General features: G+C 38.2%; 1 protein-coding gene across 1 annotated transcript in view; it reads right to left on the bottom strand.

The window, feature by feature from the left end:
• Positions 1 to 903: 903 nt before the first annotated feature.
• Positions 904 to 20,012, bottom strand: part of LOC306870989 (dynein axonemal heavy chain 10-like) — a 31,515-nt gene continuing 12,406 nt past the window's right edge. The window contains exons 31-79 of the mRNA XM_079418624.1: positions 19,636 to 19,905; positions 19,362 to 19,545; positions 19,135 to 19,269; positions 18,784 to 18,936; positions 17,801 to 17,989; positions 16,931 to 17,077; positions 16,629 to 16,820; positions 16,430 to 16,548; positions 16,136 to 16,294; positions 15,893 to 16,028; positions 15,682 to 15,804; positions 15,407 to 15,538; positions 15,106 to 15,322; positions 14,810 to 14,929; positions 13,997 to 14,142; positions 13,742 to 13,894; positions 13,394 to 13,654; positions 12,976 to 13,148; positions 12,327 to 12,420; positions 11,974 to 12,138; positions 11,553 to 11,741; positions 11,277 to 11,448; positions 10,912 to 11,115; positions 10,735 to 10,815; positions 10,425 to 10,622; positions 9,978 to 10,139; positions 9,721 to 9,895; positions 9,408 to 9,589; positions 9,138 to 9,274; positions 8,818 to 9,035; positions 8,435 to 8,656; positions 8,202 to 8,349; positions 7,835 to 8,114; positions 7,349 to 7,578; positions 6,395 to 6,668; positions 6,130 to 6,234; positions 5,889 to 6,043; positions 5,641 to 5,795; positions 4,775 to 4,958; positions 4,370 to 4,570; positions 4,086 to 4,295; positions 3,886 to 3,981; positions 3,428 to 3,599; positions 3,218 to 3,349; positions 2,845 to 3,056; positions 2,555 to 2,722; positions 1,490 to 1,670; positions 1,249 to 1,394; positions 904 to 1,149 (exon numbers count right to left, since the gene is read on the bottom strand). Coding sequence (XP_079274750.1) covers positions 1,003 to 1,149; positions 1,249 to 1,394; positions 1,490 to 1,670; positions 2,555 to 2,722; positions 2,845 to 3,056; positions 3,218 to 3,349; positions 3,428 to 3,599; positions 3,886 to 3,981; positions 4,086 to 4,295; positions 4,370 to 4,570; positions 4,775 to 4,958; positions 5,641 to 5,795; positions 5,889 to 6,043; positions 6,130 to 6,234; positions 6,395 to 6,668; positions 7,349 to 7,578; positions 7,835 to 8,114; positions 8,202 to 8,349; positions 8,435 to 8,656; positions 8,818 to 9,035; positions 9,138 to 9,274; positions 9,408 to 9,589; positions 9,721 to 9,895; positions 9,978 to 10,139; positions 10,425 to 10,622; positions 10,735 to 10,815; positions 10,912 to 11,115; positions 11,277 to 11,448; positions 11,553 to 11,741; positions 11,974 to 12,138; positions 12,327 to 12,420; positions 12,976 to 13,148; positions 13,394 to 13,654; positions 13,742 to 13,894; positions 13,997 to 14,142; positions 14,810 to 14,929; positions 15,106 to 15,322; positions 15,407 to 15,538; positions 15,682 to 15,804; positions 15,893 to 16,028; positions 16,136 to 16,294; positions 16,430 to 16,548; positions 16,629 to 16,820; positions 16,931 to 17,077; positions 17,801 to 17,989; positions 18,784 to 18,936; positions 19,135 to 19,269; positions 19,362 to 19,545; positions 19,636 to 19,905 — 8,404 coding nt within the window. The 3' untranslated portion in view covers positions 904 to 1,002. The remainder of the gene's footprint in view (positions 1,150 to 1,248; positions 1,395 to 1,489; positions 1,671 to 2,554; positions 2,723 to 2,844; positions 3,057 to 3,217; positions 3,350 to 3,427; positions 3,600 to 3,885; positions 3,982 to 4,085; positions 4,296 to 4,369; positions 4,571 to 4,774; positions 4,959 to 5,640; positions 5,796 to 5,888; positions 6,044 to 6,129; positions 6,235 to 6,394; positions 6,669 to 7,348; positions 7,579 to 7,834; positions 8,115 to 8,201; positions 8,350 to 8,434; positions 8,657 to 8,817; positions 9,036 to 9,137; positions 9,275 to 9,407; positions 9,590 to 9,720; positions 9,896 to 9,977; positions 10,140 to 10,424; positions 10,623 to 10,734; positions 10,816 to 10,911; positions 11,116 to 11,276; positions 11,449 to 11,552; positions 11,742 to 11,973; positions 12,139 to 12,326; positions 12,421 to 12,975; positions 13,149 to 13,393; positions 13,655 to 13,741; positions 13,895 to 13,996; positions 14,143 to 14,809; positions 14,930 to 15,105; positions 15,323 to 15,406; positions 15,539 to 15,681; positions 15,805 to 15,892; positions 16,029 to 16,135; positions 16,295 to 16,429; positions 16,549 to 16,628; positions 16,821 to 16,930; positions 17,078 to 17,800; positions 17,990 to 18,783; positions 18,937 to 19,134; positions 19,270 to 19,361; positions 19,546 to 19,635; positions 19,906 to 20,012) is intronic.

Raw genomic sequence — 20,012 nt, 5'->3', positions numbered from 1 at the left:
TTGTCAGTGTTCCTCATCTAGTACTGATTTGGTCATGTGAGTTTGAGAGGTGCCTAAGTAAAACATCCAATGCATCTTAAATTGAACTATTTCATTTATATAGTTTGAACTGGAGCTATGTACATAATTTTAAGGGAGTGTTTGTTGGCACTCCCTTTGATGAGGTATATGTGGCCAGAGCGCCCCCCAGAGGAAGCTGAGGAGGCATTCTGCACGTACAAGAAACATGTAATTATTTTTAAAGCATTAAAATGATTTAACATATTTAAATACTTATCCATAAGCTAGAGGAGGATGGGACAATACAAACTACCATTCTGCATTAGTGAGCATTTCCAGTAAGTTCAGAGTAGTGTTATTTTAGCAATATTTATTCATTAATATTTTGAATAGTTTTTTTATTTTTGGAATATTTTTAGTTTCCGTTATAATATTTTTAAGTTTTAGTAATTTAGTAATTGCTTTGTCATTCTTTATTAGTTTTTATATTTCTATTTAGTTTCATATTTATTTTAATTGTAGTATTTTTACAGTTGTAGGAGGTTTTGAAGAATATGTTTTTTATTTTATTTTATATTTTATTAGTGGGGTATTGGACCCCACACTGGTCTAAACATCTTGTTTCAATTAACAAAAAATATTTGTATTAATTTTAGTTTTAGTTAAAAATAACAACACTGGTTCAAAGTACCTACATGAAGAGAGTCTGGAAAACAGATTGGGATGTAATAATAATTGTTTTGGCAGGTTTTATAAATAAGTTTTGATTTACCTTTTTTGCTTTGACCAAATTAATCTAACATATTGAGATTTTCCCAACTAATTAACAAATCATAGGAAGTGTCATTAGATAAAAAAGTGATTCCTATTTAACATTTTACATGAAATCAAGCAGACAAAACTGAACGCAAAACATTTATTTTATTACTTTATTAATAATTTAAAAGTAATTCAAGTTTAAAATCCTCTCATAAATCATTTCATATTATCACCGTTAGACTATCAGTCAGCATTGAGGCATAGGCATACTCCCTGCAGTACCCAGTGAGAAATGTGCTTGGTGGTGAAAAGATCAGCCTCAAACACCAGTCCAACACTCATAGCATTCCTCCTCATAGAGGTGGTGTAGACTGGAGTCCTCAGGGTGTTCTATAAAACAAACCAAAAAATACATATTGCTTACAGATTACAAGTATTTCCAGGCAGATATTCCAAGACATCATGATAAAAAAATATGACGCATCTTGCCTGGAGTTTGAGGCGGCGTGCTTCAATGGGAATGATTTTGAGAATGGGTAGTTGAGACACTAAAACTCTGGGTTTGCTGCGCACCAGGCAGCCTTTTTCAATGTCCCAGTCTGCCCCCTCCAGATACAGGCCTGATACAAAACATCCTAACAGAGAAAATAAAGAACTTGTTTTAAACCTGTGCTTGAGTCTCAGTGTCCTCAGGTTCATTTTTTATGAGCAGGGTGTTGTGCGCTCTCACCCTGTCCTGGTCTCTCTTTGACCTCGTTCTCACTCCTGTAGTGTGTAACCTGTGTGTAAAGAGTGGAGTGATCCAGAGGCCAGCCGTTCTTCCTGCAGGTGGCCTGGACCAGTGCTGTCAGGTATGATTCTGGGATATGCAAGCCTGACAGCCACATCACACAGGGCTCTCCCTCTTCCACCTACATAGATGAAAAACATGTATTCATTTAGTTAGTTAGTTAGTTAGTAGCCCATTTGATAAATTCAATTAGAAGTTCATTTACAGCACCTGAACATTTATTTTTTTAACAGACAAAAGGGGGCAGTAACACCTCTGTAGTTCATCCAAGTGCACAGATAGACTACTGTTCAAAAGTTTGGGGTCAGTAAGAATTACATTATTTTTAAATAAATCGATGCTTTTATTCAGTGAAAGTGAATTTTAAATTGTTACCAATTCTGTTCTTTTGAGATTTTTTATCAAAGAATCTGAAAGAAATGTATCATAGTTTCCACAAAATATTCATATTAATATAATACTGATAATATTAAGAAATGTTTCATGAGCACCAAATCAATATATTAGAATTATCTTTGAAGGATCATGTGACACTGAAGACTGGAGTAATGCTAAAAATTCAGCTTTGCCAACAGAGAAATAAATGACATGTTGCAATTAAATTGCAATAATATTTCACTGTTTTACAGTATTTTCTCATCAAATAACAGCATTGGTGAGAATAAGATACTTATTCTCTATATTCAAAAAAAAAAAGAAAAATCATTAAAAAAATCCTTCCCAACCCAAACAAAACGCTAGTGTCTCAGCCATTTCAAGTAATCAGGGAAATAATTGGTGTCACTATTAGAGACTGCTCTGTCCTATTCTTGCTTATACATTTTAGCAAAATTATTTTTGTTAAAATATTATTATAAATTAAAATGAATAATTATTCAAAAATAATTTTGTTAAAATGTAGCTTTTTGTTCCTTACTGTCTATTATTACATAGTGAGTAACAAAAAGCTAAGAGGGTGTCTTTAAAAAAAATACTGTCTTATATGGTGTGATATTTGATTCTCACCCATGAGCTGTACTGTTCATGTCGCCTCTTGAAGTGGATCATCCAGTTTCCTAGAGACTTTAAAGTATCTGGTGCCAGTTTCCTCCAGATAACAGGAATCTGCCCATTAAACAGAGCTCTCGCCACCTCATCCAACTCGCTGCTCATACCAACCTCGCCAGCCAGGGCCTTTAGACAGAAAGTACACACATGGTCTGCTGTGAAACCTACCAATTTTAATGCACCATAAACAGTTGTATTAATTGTAAGCTGGAATGTTTTTTTTGTCTCTTTGTCTTCGTCTCACTCACTCGCTGGAGCTCAGCCAGAGAACGGCTCATCCTGAGGGTGAGTTTGTTAAAGCGTTCCAGCTCTTGTAGCAGCACTACAGATGTTGGAGAGATCTCCAGCCCCAACTTCTTGCGAATCACGTCCAGGTCAAACACTTCAGGTAGTTTGCTCTGAATGTCCCGTGCCACCTGACTGATGTACTCATCTCTGCTAATGCCACCGCCAGAGTCACCTAAAGATTTTACATGTACAACATTTTGAAAACAACTGTTATTTACTGATATGTCAAATATATTAATTGTATGTATATTTAAATTTGTAAATTGTTAATATGTATGCACAATGATCATAGTGATCATATTTCAGTATTGTAAAGCAATATAAACCAGGTACCTGTCTGTGGTTGTAGCTCAATAAGATGAGTCCATATGTCTCGGGCAGCCTGTGTGTAGTATCCGATCTCAGCATTAGGGTGCAATCCAAACACCTCTGCTGTGTTAGCAAGAGGCAGCGACTCTATCTCATCTGCAAAACGTGGAGAGTTTGAGTGTCTGTCAAATTCAAACCAGTCTTTCTGATGCTAGATTGTAGGAAGCAACATACCAACATAAACCTGCTTGGGTCCATCTGGAGGGATCTTGTAGTCCACATCTTTATTGTGGAAGAAGTGGAAGGGCTGGAAGGTGTCAAAGATGAAGTCGCCCAGATACTCATCCATGTAAACTGTGAGGATCCTACGATCAAAGCTATCAATAGCCCTGCCACCATACATCACCTGAGACAAACGAGACAAAGTACTTTACTATATTTGACAAATGTTCCTTTTTTAATAGATTTTAAAATGTTATTTATTCCTGTGATGGCAGAAGCCATTATATTTATTTCATTTATTTTTGTGGAAACCATGATAATTTTTTAGGATTCTTTAACCAATAGAAAGTTCAAAAGAACAGCATTTATTTGGAATAAAATCTTTTGTAGCAATACAAATGTTTTTTTCCCCCCTTAATTGTTAGATTTTTTTCTGCTTATAAATGACACAACTTAAATTAGTTTTTTACCTCACCAATTAGGTATTTGAGACTTCCCCATGGTATCATGGCATCTCCTTGAGTGTGAGCTTTGGTTAGGTAGGTATCCAAAATTTCCATACACACCTGAGAGACAATGAAACAACATAATTGAAAAGCAATGAAAAGTGTTTAAACTAACTTTAAACTACCTGAACATTTCAAGGACCTTTGGGTTAGAGGAGACTTACCAGGAAGTCAGACTCGTTGAAATCATAAGGCACATTCCAGCCGATCTTGCCATACTTGCGTCTTTCCTGAACCACAGCATGGAAGAAGGCCAGCACATAAACCATACTGCGAAAGGCTGGGTGAGGACAGTTCATCACCTTATCATTAGGGATCTTAAAATACGTCGCCCTCATGTTCAGCTTCAGTCCATTTGGAGGTTCTGTCACAACCTGAAGGTGGCAAATGAGTTAACATGGAAATGATATTCACACATTAAATGTTCACACATTAAATGTGTCCTGACCTTGAAGGATTTCTGCAGGATGCCGATGGGAAAGTCTTTAATGGGCTCTGTGGTGAGCCATAGGCGGAAGTCTGGGTGGGGTTTAGTGATTCTTTCCAGTGCTTTCTCTAGATCCTTCAGCCATTTCACTAACAGATGACAGTTTTGCAGCATCAGCCACTGGCCTCGTGCCACTGCGGTTTCCAACAGTTGCAATGCAACCTGAAACACAAATATCATGTTTGTTCCTTTTTATAAATGATTTTGTAGAATTCAAGGGTAGATTTCCCAAATATGTCTGTTGTCATATTAGTGGTGGTCAAGATGCAATGCATCACTGCAGTGTACTGTGCTGTGTCAGATATCATAACTAAAACATATAGACCTGTAGCATATAGATCTGTATTTGTGGGAGTGCACATTTACCTTCTCCTGTCCCTGCCCCATTGCAAGAAATTTTAGTCTGTTGGCCCCAAAACCGGAGCGTTTGGCTAACTTCATCAGATCACTGGCTGGTTCTGAGCCTGGACTCAGAATAAACACAATGGGAGAGTTTGGGGAGCTCTGGTCAAAGATGGCTTCAAAACTGATCACGGGGGGCTGCACATATCTGAGTGACACAGTAAAGAAGTGAGAAAGAGAATGTTAGCACTTATTCTCCCAAGAAATTATATTGTTTCTGATTGTCGTTCATTAAAATCTTGGATGTTTGTAATATGAACATTAAGGCTGGAATATACTGCATGACTTTCGCCCTAGTTTTTGTTACAATTTGCACTCTGTAAGTCAGAGCCAGTCTCCAGATTTTGGGAAGTGGGAGTTGACAGATTGTAGAGAAAATGGTGTAGTGTATGATGCACAAATTAAGATTTTTAGTTCAGACCAGTCAGAGGATTTAAAAAAAGTTTGATATTTGTCATGCATTTACTAGCAACCAGGTGCATGTTTCTGCACAAATTAGTATGATGCCCAGTTTTTGTTTATAACAATTTTACAAGTCAGCAAAAAGTTTTAAAAGTTGTGCAGTGCATTCCATCCTTTAGTCTTAATTTTCCCTCCAAAGTGCTTACTAAAGTTTTATTTTTATAGCGCCTTTCCAAAAACGCAAAGTTGCTTTACAAAGATAGATAAAAAAAATAGACAAATAACAAACAAATATAACCAAACTACAGTTCACAGACCAAGAGCTGAAGAGTAATATCTCTAAATATAACAAATATAATCTTAATAGGTCTTAAGAGGTTTTTTAATATGCTGATGTTATGCATAAGTGAATTTGTATTTCCTCTTACTTCTCTCCCATGGTAAGCGTGACATAATCACTGACGGCACGATAGACTCGGTCCAGCCTGAAGCAGCGCATCAGCAGAAGCTTCTGGAAGGGAGTGAGGTTGTCCTTGTACTTCATGGGAAAAGAAGCCTGCTCTGGAGCATCTAAATCGTACCACTGCAGTAGAAATAGAAAGACATTATGAGTCGGACTCAATAAGTGATAGTACCTTACCGTGGGTTCATCAGGTGTGTGATTTCCGCCACTCACTTCCTTCCATTCCTCAGGATTCTTTTCTATATCATCTGCTAAAGTACCAAATTCATTAGGAAAGAGTTCCATAAGGCGCACTATATCCTCCCAGCCCTGATCAGGCAGCCAGTCGCACAGCTTCTTACGTTTGCTCTTTTCCAAAGAGAGGTTACCTGGAGAGAGAAGGCAGATTTGTTTTTTGTGCTTTTTTGGGTTTTATATTGTAAAAGAGGGAAAGAAGTCTTCCTGAAGCTTCTACCTTTGAGGAAGAACTCTAGTTCATCCTGGGGTGCTCGGCCCTCACCCTGCTCAATCTTAATGGTCATGTTGAAGGAGAAGAGAAGTTTGTGTCTTTCAAACAGACCTAAACAACAACGCAAAAAAAAACAAATTTGATCTAAATTAATCAGATGGTATGCATTTAGCAGTTAATTACAGTATATAAATTATATACTTATATATACAGTATATTTAAAATTTCAATTTGTGATCAGAATCCATTTTTTACAGTTTAACAGGCTCACCAGTACAGCCATAGTTATAGACATTCTGTGTAAGTGTATCCATGATGTTCTTCAGTCTAGTGGGCAGGATTGCGTTGGGCATAGACTTGGACAGTGAGAGGTCAAACACCTCTAAAAAGGAAGCAAGTGAATACTGGTACATGGTATTGACCAGAGCCATCTCAGCCAGCACAAAGAACAAGACAGCTCCCCGCTTGGCAGCCGGACGGTAGCCGTCTCTCAGTATCTCAATATCACTGGCTGTCTTTTCCGCCAGCTTCAGTTTTTCAAACACCTTTTGGAGTCAAATAATGATTGTTAAATTGTAAACTGCACATATCCTTTTTAGTTTAATTATGTATGTATTTAATTATGTCCAGTATGTACACTACCATTCAAAAGTTTGGAGACGGTACAATAATAAAAAAAAAAATATTATTAAGCCAAGGATGTATCAAATTGATCAAAAGTCACAGTAATGACTTTTATATGGTTACAAAACAACTCTGATTTCAAATAAATGCTGTTCTTTTAAAATGTCTATTTATCAAATAATCCTGAAAAAAATATATGAGCACAAAAATATTAAGCAGTGCAACTGTTTTCAGCACTGATAATAAGAAATGTTTCATGAGCACTAAATCAGCATATAGGAATCATTTCTGAAAGATTGTGTGATACTGAAGACTGAAGCAATGTCTGCTGAGAATTCAACTTTGCCATCACAGGAATAAATAAGGTTTTAAATTATATAAAAATAGAATCATCTGTCAAATACAGTAAAGTATTTTTTGTCATATTGCCGCTGTATGTTTGATCAAATAAATGTCTTCATGAGACATCTTTCGAAAATCTTTTTAATCTTTTAAAAAAATCTAATTTTTGAACGGCAGTGTGCTAGTCTATGTGATAAATAGTTATGAATTAATAAATAGGCCATCATGCATGTGTGTTGTGTGCAGTTACGTAACTAACCTCACTGGCTTTGGTCTTGGTTTCTTCCAGAGTGTGTATGAGCTCTATGTTATCTAGCATGTTTCCTGTGGAGGTGGCCAGCTCTCTCAACAGCGAGTCCTCAAGGTCTTTCAGCAAACGTTTATTCTCACTAGTCTCTTGAATAAGCCGTTCTCTCTGCTCTTCTTTGTCCTTCTGCTCAAATCCCACAATAACACTCAGCAGCTGGTCTTCCAGGCCCTTTAGGGTTACTGAAAAACAGTTTTAACAGGAAGATTAAAAGAAAAGCTGTAAAGTCTCAGAGTAAGTGCATATTCACATCAGTCAGAAAAAATGCATCTTCACTCCTAAAAACTAGGTGATTTTTTAAAAGTGTAATTAAAATAATGATCAAAAAATGGGCACTGGACTTGGTATGAATACATTTGTGATAAATTGTGAGTGTTGTATACTTCCATTTGCATGGAGACCTGGTGTCAACTGGTTTGCTAAAAAGTTTGCTCTCACCTGTGTAATTGATAACCATAGCCTTCCCAAATACTGCAGGAGAGAACTTGGGGTTTGCAAGTTTGGTATTGAGGTAAAGTTTAAAGTTGGGATCATAGTCAACTTCCTTATCACCAAGTACGACAACCTGACGTCCCTCTGGCCCTTTTACATTCTTCTCAAGGACGTTGTCAATAACTGGATCAATATATTCATCCACATCTTGGAAAAGGAAGGGGAAACCATACTTAATGGCTAACTCCAGTCCCTTCAAGAAGTCTGGGTCATTGAATGATGAGATCTGCAAATCAGAATATTGATTATAAAAATAGACCAAGATTGATTACAGATAAACAAAGCAGCCTTAAGTGATATAGTGACGTAAAACCTTCAGATTGTTCTTCTCTTCCTTCTTTTTGATCCAGTTGAGGGCTTGCTGCTGGGGGTCAATGCACAAGGGGAAGCGACTGGATCTGGTGGTCAGGATGCCATTCTGCACTGAAAGTTCATCTGGAGGAAGACCTTCAGATCCCCATCTAAGAGAATGCACACAGTTTTTCCGTCATCACCAATAAATACACAACTGATATCCATTCTTCTACACATCAATTGGTGACTCACCTGCTGATCTCCACCTCATCAGTGAGCAGGTTTTCTATTCGGAAAGGCTGGCTCAGAGGAATGCCTCTCTCCAGGACGTCTGCCTGCCACACCTCATACACCATTTCATTGCGAAAGTCCCAGCTGAATGCTCCCTCGTAGCTGAGGAAGGCAGCGCAGACCAGACAGTCTCCTAGAAGACGCACTCGCCGCTGCTGCAGCTCTTTCAGGTCCTCTGTCCAGCTACATACAAATAGACATACAGCACATGACTAATGACAAATCTCATCTAGCTCGGAGAGAATAATTTAAGCCTTGATGTCAGTTGTTCTATGAGTCATTTGTTCTGTTGTTCTATGAGTCATTTGCATTCAGGTTTTTAGGATTTAAATGAGTAGGCTGACCGCTTATTCTCTGATCCCAGGCCTGAGATGAGTTTGTCAGCAGCAATAAGTCTTCTCTCCATGACCTCAGCCTCCTCCTGAAGAAGTTGCTTTTCTGTCATGGCAGCCTCATATTTGTCACCAAGAGTTCCAAGCTCTTTCTGGATGGCACTGAGCTCATTCTGGATTCGCTCCAGCTCACGTTTGCTCTGGAAGAAATTCCTCTCCAGACGAGCTACCTTTAAATGTAATTATGTGATTTAATTTCAGCTAAATGAGATGTAATAAACTTTACGCAACTGAATTCATGCATTTATAGTCTCAGTTATAGCATATCAGACCTTCTCTCTCTTAGGTTTGATGTCTCTGGCCACGTCACAGTAACCCATGACTGCCTCCACGAACCTTAGCATGCCAGAACCGGCTTTACTGATGGCTTGCATCTCCTCCAAACTGGTGTTAAGGTTCCTTAGGTAGCCTGGTTATATGGCAAGGAGAAGGTAATACAATAGATCATCACAATTTTCATGGGTGGGTTTATGTTGAAGACTAAAAAAACCTCCTCGAGGCTTTGGGATCACAGAGAAGCATCAAGACGATGAATACATTACCTTTGACAGTCTTGACTTGACTGGCAGTGATTGAGTCACAGTCCATTTCCATAAGCGAACGCAGGAAGTTGGCCTCTGAAATCATCCCCTTGGCTGTCTTCCAGTTGATCTCTTTATAGCCACGTATCACCAGGATGCACTCGCACACAACCTGCACCTGTTTGGGTGGCTTGGCAAATGATCTACAATACCACAAACAAGAGGGTGGAGGAGAGGATGAGCACAGAACCATACATGTAAATCATGTAGACCAGAAAAACACTTTGCCTATTCGATTCCTGTTATATATATCGTCCAGAAGCACAGTGGCCACCTGATTTCTGTGACATCAGATTTGTCCAGGTCTTGCAGGGCGAGGCGAGCGGCCTCTAAAGCCGGAAGAGCCTCAGCTAGAGAGCTCTCAGCATCCTTCTTCTCCACCACTATCACCTTATTCTGTTCCTCTATCTCTTTAGCCTTCTCCTCTGCCAGGGCTTTCTTCTCCTCCGCTGAAAGAGACAGAGTTTACAATCTATTTGACTTGACTTGATATAAATTACCCATAGTGCTTGTATGTGATGTTATACTGACCAACAGCTGTATTAGAGCAGATCTCTTCTAGAAGGATCTCACAGGCTGAAGTCTTCTCTGCCAGCACCACTTTCTGCTCAGCTAGCTTGGTGTTGAGCTCTGCTAGCTGTCCGCTTGCCTCCTTCAGCTTATCCAAACCTCCTTCTAGACGTTTATATTGTGCTGGATAGTGCATACAGATTAGTGTTATTTTAGTATTATTAATATACCATTATAGTCTTTATTAATATTTGGAATTATATTTTATTTTTATATTTTCTGTTTTTGTTTGAATTTCAGTCATTTTGTTTTGCGATTTTGTCGTTTTTATTAACTTATTTCTCTTAGTTGCCACAGCAACATTTATAATATTTATGTTTTATTTTACAACTCTGATACAGATGCAGTTTGATATTTCAAAATCACAGACAAATGTTCCCAAACAGATAAAGAGAAATTTGCTCTTACCCAGTATGTATTTATCTTTATCCTCCAGCAGGTTGGAGTAGGTGCTAATGAAGTCCAGGTAGTTTTTTGGGGTGACGTAGTTGCTGCGACGGAGTGTCTGCTGGAACAGTTTACTATACTCACCTACAGAGCCGTGCACCATGCACACGTGAGCAATCACTGCCTCTGAATGACACTCTGGGATCATTGGATTCTCACCTGGAGTGAGACATGATACTTAAACTAGCATGAATGAGCTGCATTGTTGTTGGCTGGTGAAAAATAATGATCATATCTATAAACTACATTAAATTCTCCAGTCAAGACAAACCTAAGAAGGATTTGGCCACTGCGTGTAGGGCCTGAGGGGGCCATGGGGAGAACCAGTCAATGCTTGTATTATTAACCAATCCTGATGCACAAAAACACACACAAGTGAAAAAACAATGAACATATGAAACTCTGAAAGTAACAGTAAGACCTAAATTTTGATACATTGTTCACACACCTGGGAAATTCCTACAACGTGTTCTGAGAATGTCTCCTACAGGTGACATGGCCAGTACTATGTGCAAGTTGTTGGCACTCTTATTGACAAAGTATTGCCATACACTCTCTTTCGAAGGACCAGAGCCATTTTTCATAGCCTCATCTCGCAGCTGATTCAGGACTGATTCCTTCTCGTCATCAGGGAACAGTGCTGGAACCATCCCTGACAACACAGTAATTGCTGTTAGCATTTCATTTTAATACAATCCATAAAACTGTGACAATCGTTCATGTTTACATTCAAAGGAATTCAAAGTAAACAGATTCATTAACAAATGTGTATCTTACCTCATTAAACTTCATTAAGTGAGTCGTTTTAAATACCTGATGTAAGCATGTTGTTGATGAGCTCCAGAAAACCTTCCTCAGCCACATGGGCATCAGTGAACAGGAAGACCATTTTCTTATTCTCTATACCCAATTTAAGGTACAGAGTTTTTAGATCGTCACGGAAGTTAGTCTCAGAGTATCCTCTACTAAGCACAATTTCAAACACCTATAAACAAGCACATAGCTAATTTACCAAATTAGAACAAAAAGTGAAAAGTGGAAAAAATACAGGACACATTACATATAAAATAGATTGAGCTGATGAATTACCTCATAACCTGCAGAGAAGGCAGCAAGCTTTGTAAGAGACTGTTTTCCTGAACCACCTACGCCAACCAGTAATGCATGACTACGGTCCATTCTGATGATGCGGTGAATGATGGTCAGGTGTTCCAGAGCATCATCAAAAAGCACCAAGTTCATCCTGGCCTTATTTTCATTATACTCCTCCAGGATCTCCTACAGGGGTCAGAGAAAAAAATTGTGTTATAACCAACAATAAAAGCTTCAGACTCCCAATTTTGTTCATTTTCAGATATACTAATGGCTTTCTGCTTTGAAAAGGGTGTTTACAAGTAGTGCATGAATTGAAAAAATATATATAGCTTGAATGCAATGTATGCTTCTGTGGATAAAATCATCTGCCAAGTGCATAAATGTAAATGCAAATAAAACAAATAAATCTATACACCTGGAACAGAGCTTTTGATGCATCATAGTCCAGTATATCCTCATAAACTCTTGGCTCAGACTTGAGAGCTGTTCTGTAATCTCCAAACAGAATGGGGTCTCTCATGGCTGAATCGAGGTCTGATCTGAAGTGCTCTTCAATCAGATTCTTTATATGCCCCTGGACCTGTAGAGAGCAAAGTCGTGGCATGTTACAATAATTGTATAGTTTAAGATGACAATTACAGGTTTTTGTAACATGCTACTTTTTTAAATAATTATTTAAAAATATTTTCTATAAATATTACAGATACATTTATATATAGTATTTATATAAGTTATGACGTTATTATGAGCTACAGGAAGCAAGCATACCGTAATTTTGTCAGTTTCATTGATAAGTCTGTCATGGAAGACTCTTAAGCATTCATTTCTCCATACACGGACAAACTGGGTGACTGTACAGAACCTGGTGCGGGAGTTAACACATGTTTATTATTAAAATAAACATGTCACAACCTGGTCATAAAAGACACTGCATGTTGTTGAATAGTGAAGCATAGTGCTATAGAGTATTAAATGGTATAGAGTGGTATAGAGTATAACATTCAAAGGCCCGCAATATCGTTTAATATTTACAGAACTATAACTATATTACATCCATTTACTATAATATATTATTAACAGAAACTAAACAATACTTAAAAATAGTTATTGAAAAAATAATAAATAATAAATAACTATTAAAAAAAATATATAATTTCAGTTTACATTTTGATTGTTTATTTAAATTAAATTGTTTCAATATATTAATAACATTAAAACTAATGAAATAATAATAATAATAATTATTATTGTTATTGTTATTTTAAAGTCCTGCAGGCCCCTTTGGAAGTTTGCTGCGGCCCCCTAGTGGGCCCTGGCCTCCAGGTTAAGAACCACTGGTACAGAGTATTTGAGTATTACAAACATCAAACTATAACGAATTTCCATGTGAATTCATGTGAATTATGAAAAACTTAACCTTTCAGGATTGGTCAACGTCAAGCCATGGTAGACTCTGGAGAGATCTCGCAGGTTAAATATATAGTGGAACTTGGAAGGTGTTGGCGGTAGGTCCTTAATTATGGTTTTGTACAACTCCAGAGTACAGAACGTTAACTTGTCACAGATGTTTTGAATGCATTCATCAAAGGGCTAAAAATACAATAGTAATAACTCTGATTAAAATCTTACATTTCATATATGAATTAGGGTTGGGTAAATTGCTAAAACAAGGATCCAAATCATCAATACAATATGAGTGAAAAAGAATTGCAATATGTTGATATGACATGATATGATTGTGTTGGCACAGGCCTTAATTGATAGAGACAATTGTATGACTTCATGACAGCAATTGCTATTTGTTGTGATATGGGGAGCTGAATTATTTTTTGCACCTTTGTGTGTCCTTTAAGAATAGAGGAGTAGATATGATGCAGGGACTCCTCCTGAGGGAAGGGGATGTTGAAAACACTAAAAAGAGAGATGAATCGAGGGTCCACTTCATTCCTACCACCCCCAGCCTTTCCCATGGCTGCGATGAAGCCCAAGTCCTTTATGAGTTTACAGTTAAGTTCCTTTCCTCTGTCATACATGCCTCCCCTGTCCAAGAGCAGCTTTAGGAGAGCTATAGGCTGCTGAGTGCCATATTCATCCACCTGAGATCAAACAAAAGTGAACCCATGATGAGCAGTGAGGTGAAAGTTCAGTTTCTGATATGACCTATGGTATAAATCCATTCTTACCCTTGGCATGTTGAGGTCATCCATAAACACAAGGAGCCTTTTGCCCATTGGAGGACCATATGTGTCCTTGGTTCTCTTTTCAACACTTGCCTCCAGAGTCCTCTGCAGGTCCATAGATGTTGTTCTCGATGAGAAATTGATGATCATCATTATCTGGGAAAAGGTGTATCTTGTTATCCTGTGTGTTAAGGTCAACTGGAGTGCATTATTTTTAGTTTTAAACAGTTTGTGTGATAGTCACGGCAATGGACTTACAGTTGTATCTGTATTAAGATGACTCAGGAAGTTCTGGATGGTGGCTGTTTTAGAGGTGCCAGACTCTCCAACCAGCACCACTGGCCTTTTCACCTTCACCATCTGTTCCAACAGCCAATTAGCACGAGTGGTGTCCACTGTCGGGACTGATAGAGAGTAATGGATGAAGTAAGACTTCAGTGAAGCATACTGAATAAAAAGAAATACACTACACCGGTCAAAAGTGTGGAATCATTAAGATTGTTATTAATGATTTTAAAAGAAGTCTCTAATGCATATGTTGAAAAATGTTTGCTCCTTAAAATTTTGATTTATTTTGATTTATAGAAACCATGATTTATTTTTTAAGATTCTTTGATAAAGAGAACGTTCTAGTTAGTCTATTTTTTGAAACAAAAGTTTTTGGTAACATCATAAAATGTCTTTATTTCAACAAAAACATTAAGCAAAAACTGTTCAATGTTTATCATAATAATAAGAAACGCAACAAATCAGCATATTCAAATGATTTCTGAAGGATCACATGACACTGAAAACTGGAGAAATGGCTGCTGAAAATTATACTTTGCCATCACAGAAATAAAATACATTTTAAAATATATTAAAGTAGAGAACAGTTACTTTAGGTTGCAGTTATATTTCATAATATTACTGTTTTACTATATTTTGCTGGTGAGCATAAAAAACATATTTTAAAAATATAAAACAATCTCAGTATTTCCAATCTTTTCACCAGTAAAGTAGATTAGTAGAGAGAAGCAAAAAAGTTTAGAGAAACACAAAGAAGAAGCAAAGAAAAGTAAGCTGCTTTACCAAGGATGTCAATGAATTTCATATCAGGGTTATGAATGTATTTTGAGACCATGGAGCTCCAGGAAACCCACTTCTTTTGGGTTCCATCAAAATGAAAATCATAGAGAGTTGGCAAGTATACTGCAAAATTAAATGAAAGATTAAAAATAATTTCACAATAAGAATACATTATTAAAACATTTTATAAAATTATGCAGATAGTTTCAGGTATGGTAAGAAACACTTATATTTATTTAATTCACCGCTATTACCAAGCATGGCAAAACATATCATTTTGGACCCTGCTTCCACCTCACCTGGAATCTGCCCAGGGCCAGCAAGCACCTTCTCATCATGAACACTGTTCAGAAAGGACAACTTTTTTATGAACTCATCAAACTTCTGTCGGCCTTTATCCAGAAGAGTAGCCCCAAGTGAACAGTAGAGTGCCTCTAGAAAATAACACTCCAGCTCCTCAGAAATGAAGTCCTCATTCTCCAGTAGAGACTCCAGCATCACAGTCAACTGCATCACCTAAATGAAAAAAGAGGATTGTGCTACATGCTATAAAGATCATTTACACTGTAGCGCTGTTCAGGTCTCTACTGACTTGCTCACCATGTTTAAATCTGTCTGTGGGATCACAGTCTTCAGTTTCTCTGTCTGTTTACCATCAACTATACCATCCACTATCATATCAATGGCACTTGGTACATATTTTTCAAACAGTCTGCGGAGATCTGTCTGTTCCTGTTGACACAGTAAAGGCACGTTGAAAATACAATCTTGAATATCACTAATATATAAAACATACAGCTCTCAGCCTTCTTGCTTGAAGAACCGCCAGTTGAAACTTTGAGGCTAAGTTAAGGGCAGCATAGAAATAGTCTTACTTTGAGGGCTCTGCTGTTGACCCATTTTTCCCAGTAGGGAGCATAGCGAAGGTTTTTGGGGTCCACAAACACCATTCCACAACGAGAAACAGTAGCAGGGGAGGCATACTGCAGATCTCCAACCTAAAACACATCACATATGTTTGCAAACCTACAACAGTTACGTACATTGAGTTTTTTACTTTGACAAAATGAAGGGTTTACATGATACCTCAAAGAGCAGAGCACAGTGGCTCTGTAGGCGAATTCGCTCTCCATTAGCCAGTGTGAGAAGCTTGTTATCATCCATAACTGAATTCATGTTCTCCACCCATAGAGCATCCACATCTCCATCAAAAAGGATATACCTGTGAAGCCAAGCCAGGGATATGGTAGAATTCTGTTCAGTTACATGCCTTTGATTTAAAATAGATGTACTGTAAATAAATTATTCATTATAAGCTTTGACTTTCACCTCCTTTCTTTTTTGTCTGTGGGTTTATTGATGTCACGGAATATGTTAGATAGTATCCCATCAGTCCAATCTCGGGTGACCGGATCCAGGATTCCATACAGCTCAATCACACTCATCGCTTTAGGGTTCAGGCTGTACATTTTGGTCAGCAGGCCCAACCTACAGATAAAATTTAACAGTTCTGTAATCTGTATACTTGCCTGGGAGAACAACTTGTTTGTGTACATGTAGCAGAATTTCTAAACATTCTGTGTTTATACTAAATATATATATTGTTTATGAGTAGACAAAGACCTGGTTTGTGATTGGCAGAGTGTGTTGATCACCACAGATTTCCCTCCTCCTGTCGGTCCAACCACCATGGTTGTGTGCCTGGTCATCATGGTCTCATACATTTGCACCACTTTGTCCACCTACATTCACAAAGTAGTCATGAATCAGTACACTCAATCATTACAATCCATTGAGAATGAGTTTTGAAGGGAAGAATCACCTGGTTGGGCAACATAATATATTTATTCTCCTGCAAGGTGGCCTCTACAGCGTCATTAAAGCTGGGGTAACGCACACGTGGGCAGTCAAGCCCAGGGAACAGATCTGAGATAAGGCCCAAAAACAGAGGTACATCCTCAAATACAAACTTGGGCAGGTTCATATCTCGAAGAGCCCTCATTAAAACAACATCCTAGTGGGAGTAAAGAAAGAAGAAAAGGAGAGAAAGAAAACAGTAAATTTGTGACTGCAGTTCACTGAGGTGGGTTGGAGGAGGAGAGGATGATGCAGAGAGATCAGTACCTCACTGAGATCGGGTGAACCTCTCTTCAGCTCCCCTGCCATTACTAACACTGACTTCAGTGCTCTAAGCCCAAAGTCATAGTGTGACTGTTTAGACAGCTGCTCCCGTGCTAGTTTGTACAGCACTGTCATCTTCTTTGCCAAAACCTGCAAGTAAATCATTTATGAAATTAGTTTTCTGTTTGCCTGTTTACACACAATTAAAACTGCTGAGGTCTGAGGACCGCTGTTCAATGTTCATGTGCATGTTTTTGATTATATTTCTTCTGATTAGTAATGCTTTTGTGAGATTCTATTAATACCATCTTAGTAAACTAATCTAAGAATGTTTGTGACTGACCAGTTTAAATGTCTAACAGCTTTGTATTGCTGTATTTCCACACAAAATAAGTGTTGGTTGCATGTACTTTTAATGGACTCACTGAAATCTCTAAGGTTTCATTAAAAATATATGCAAAGTTCTGTCATGAAACTCTAGATGGCACAGGCTGATGGGTCCTTAATGTAAAGTGATGATATTCTAAGCATTAAAAGACTTGGCACAAGCTGATTGGTTTATGTTGCATACACAGCCAATGAGCTTGCTGTTCTACATTTAAAGCATTCGTTTGAGCATTTTGCAGCGTTATTTTAGAGGTCCACTGAAACCCTCCACCCTCCCCAGCTCCACCTGTATAGATCTGCTACGGGTTATTTTATGTGCTATTTGTTTAGCAGCATTATATCATGTTGTCATGATATAACTTCATTTATGTTGTGATGATGAACAAAAGACTTGTGGTTTGGACTTGTGGGGTGAGTAAATGATGACTGAATTTTCTACTTCATTTAATCTACCAGCCCTCATTTTCACAAAGAAGGAGTCCCCACCTTAGCCATGAGGAAGCCTTCAGAGAAGAGCATGATTTCACAGATCTGCTGCAGGTCCGGTACAATGACTACCACTGGTCTGAATAAAGCTTTCACTGACTCGGGAAGTTCTGTGCGGCCAGCATAACCAGGATTCATCGTGATGAAAATCCCAATACGGCTATCCAGACTGATTTCTTGACCTTCAAACTAACAAGACAAAAACACAAGACACTCAGAGCCTGAAATAATTACAACAATTATCTTTCAATATTGACTAGTGGCTCAGGTAAATTATTCCATTAACTGTTATGTCCCTTTTGTTCTATTTCTGTGTGTTGTCTTTTGTTTGGGAGGTGTTTGTGTGTGTTTCTGTGCAGGAGGATGTCTGATTGGTTCCTGCAGTCCAATTGGTGCCACACCCTGCCTGGTCAGCTGAATTCTGGATGCCTATAAGAGACTTCGTCATCACTTCTTGCTTTAGCTTCATGCTCGCTTGCTGTTTGGTCTGCTTGTTACATGGTTAGTTAGCCTGAGAATATGTGTGTGTTTGACCGTGAGAGAGTTCAATTGTTGTTTGCTAGTTTGTTTTGCCAAATTGTTTGTACTATTGACTACCGCCTGTTCTCTGACCTAGATTCTGGGTTGCCCGCTTGGACTTGTTTGCTAACACTGTAAATAATTGTATATAATAACCTTTTGGGGAGGTAGGGAGACCGACGCTATTTTTGTTGGAATTTCTTTGTTGATTTGTTTTTGGATAGGGAGTTAGGTAAGTAATCTGTATTTAATTTTTTTTTATTTTTTGTGAATTAGGGAATTTAGAGGGCTTTTGTTTGTTATTTTGGCCTTGTCGGCTCCTGAAGCTAAATTACCCCATTGTACAGTTGAAACCATCATTAACCTCATTAAAATACTGATCATTCTCTTTTCAAAACTGTGTTCTTGTACTCCTTTCATGTTGCGCCTTTACCCCTAGACGGGGCGTAACATAACAAACTCACATGAAACCTCTTGAGGTGCAGCATTAGAGCGTTTCGGATGGTTTGGATCTGGGAGGAGATGACTGACAGCACTGAGGCGTCAATGCGGTTGAACTCATCAAAACAGCCCCAGGCTCCACACTGAGCTAAACCAGAGAGGATTTTCCCAACAGCCTAGAGGATAAGAAATCAGAATCTAATTTAATAACACACATTTAAATAGAGAAGTGACATTAAAGACATCTAAACTTTAACAAAAGATTTCTATTTCAAATAAATGCTGCTGTTGCGAACTTTCTATTTATCAAAGAATTCTGGAAAACAAAAATGTGTCCTTGCTTCCACAAGAATACAAAGCAGCAAATTTCTTACCATGTAGTCCATGCCCTCTCCACAGTTGGTGACCACACACAAAAGCCCCAAAGCTTTAGCCAGATCTTTAGTGGATTCAGTTTTTCCTGTACCTGCAGGACCGGCTGGTGCTCCACCCAGGAACATAGACAAGGCCTGACAATACATGATAACATGTATTAATAAGACATGTACATACATAGACCATTTAGACCACTTAGAGCCAGACAACTGTGTTGTCAGTGTACCTGAGTAAGTGTGAGATAGATACGGTCAGTTAGGGGAGTAATGACCAACCGGCCGTTCAGACCCATATACTCATAGCCGTAGGAGAACTGAGCACTGCATTGCCGCACAAACAGCTCATCGGGCTCTTTAACCCAGTAGAATCTCAACTGACTCTCCCATTCAAACTCACGGGCATCTGTGATACTGCCCAAAGAAAAAGTGTTAGGAAGAAAACTGCAACCAATTGGAGGTTTTAAATGACTTATACATGACTGTAAAATATTTGTATCTTACCTATCTCTGACAAAAGTGTCCACAATGTCCCTAGCATGGACATCAATAATGAGCACAGTGTTGATTTTCCGTCTGTCATTCTTCTTTAAGGGTTGTGTGATGCGCCTCACCAGGTCATCAATCTGCTTGTGCATTTTCTTTGCATACTGTTTCAATGCCTGCTTTTCTCCTTGACTCATCCTTTCGAAGACGTCTTCCACCTCCCAGGTCCACCACACCTGGTTTGCTGCCAGCACCACCATTCCCTGGTAGTCAAGCATCCAGTCCACCCTGACGGGCAGGTAGAAGACCACATTATAAAATTTCCACAAATTCTTTTAATCAGACAGACAATTAAGTTCAATAAGAAATTTTGATTGATAGCACTGACTCATGTT

Source organism: Barbus barbus, assembly GCF_936440315.1.
Source record: "Barbus barbus genome assembly, chromosome: 6".
NCBI lineage: Eukaryota > Metazoa > Chordata > Actinopteri > Cypriniformes > Cyprinidae > Barbus > Barbus barbus.
This window is presented reverse-complemented; position numbering and strand designations above follow the sequence as displayed.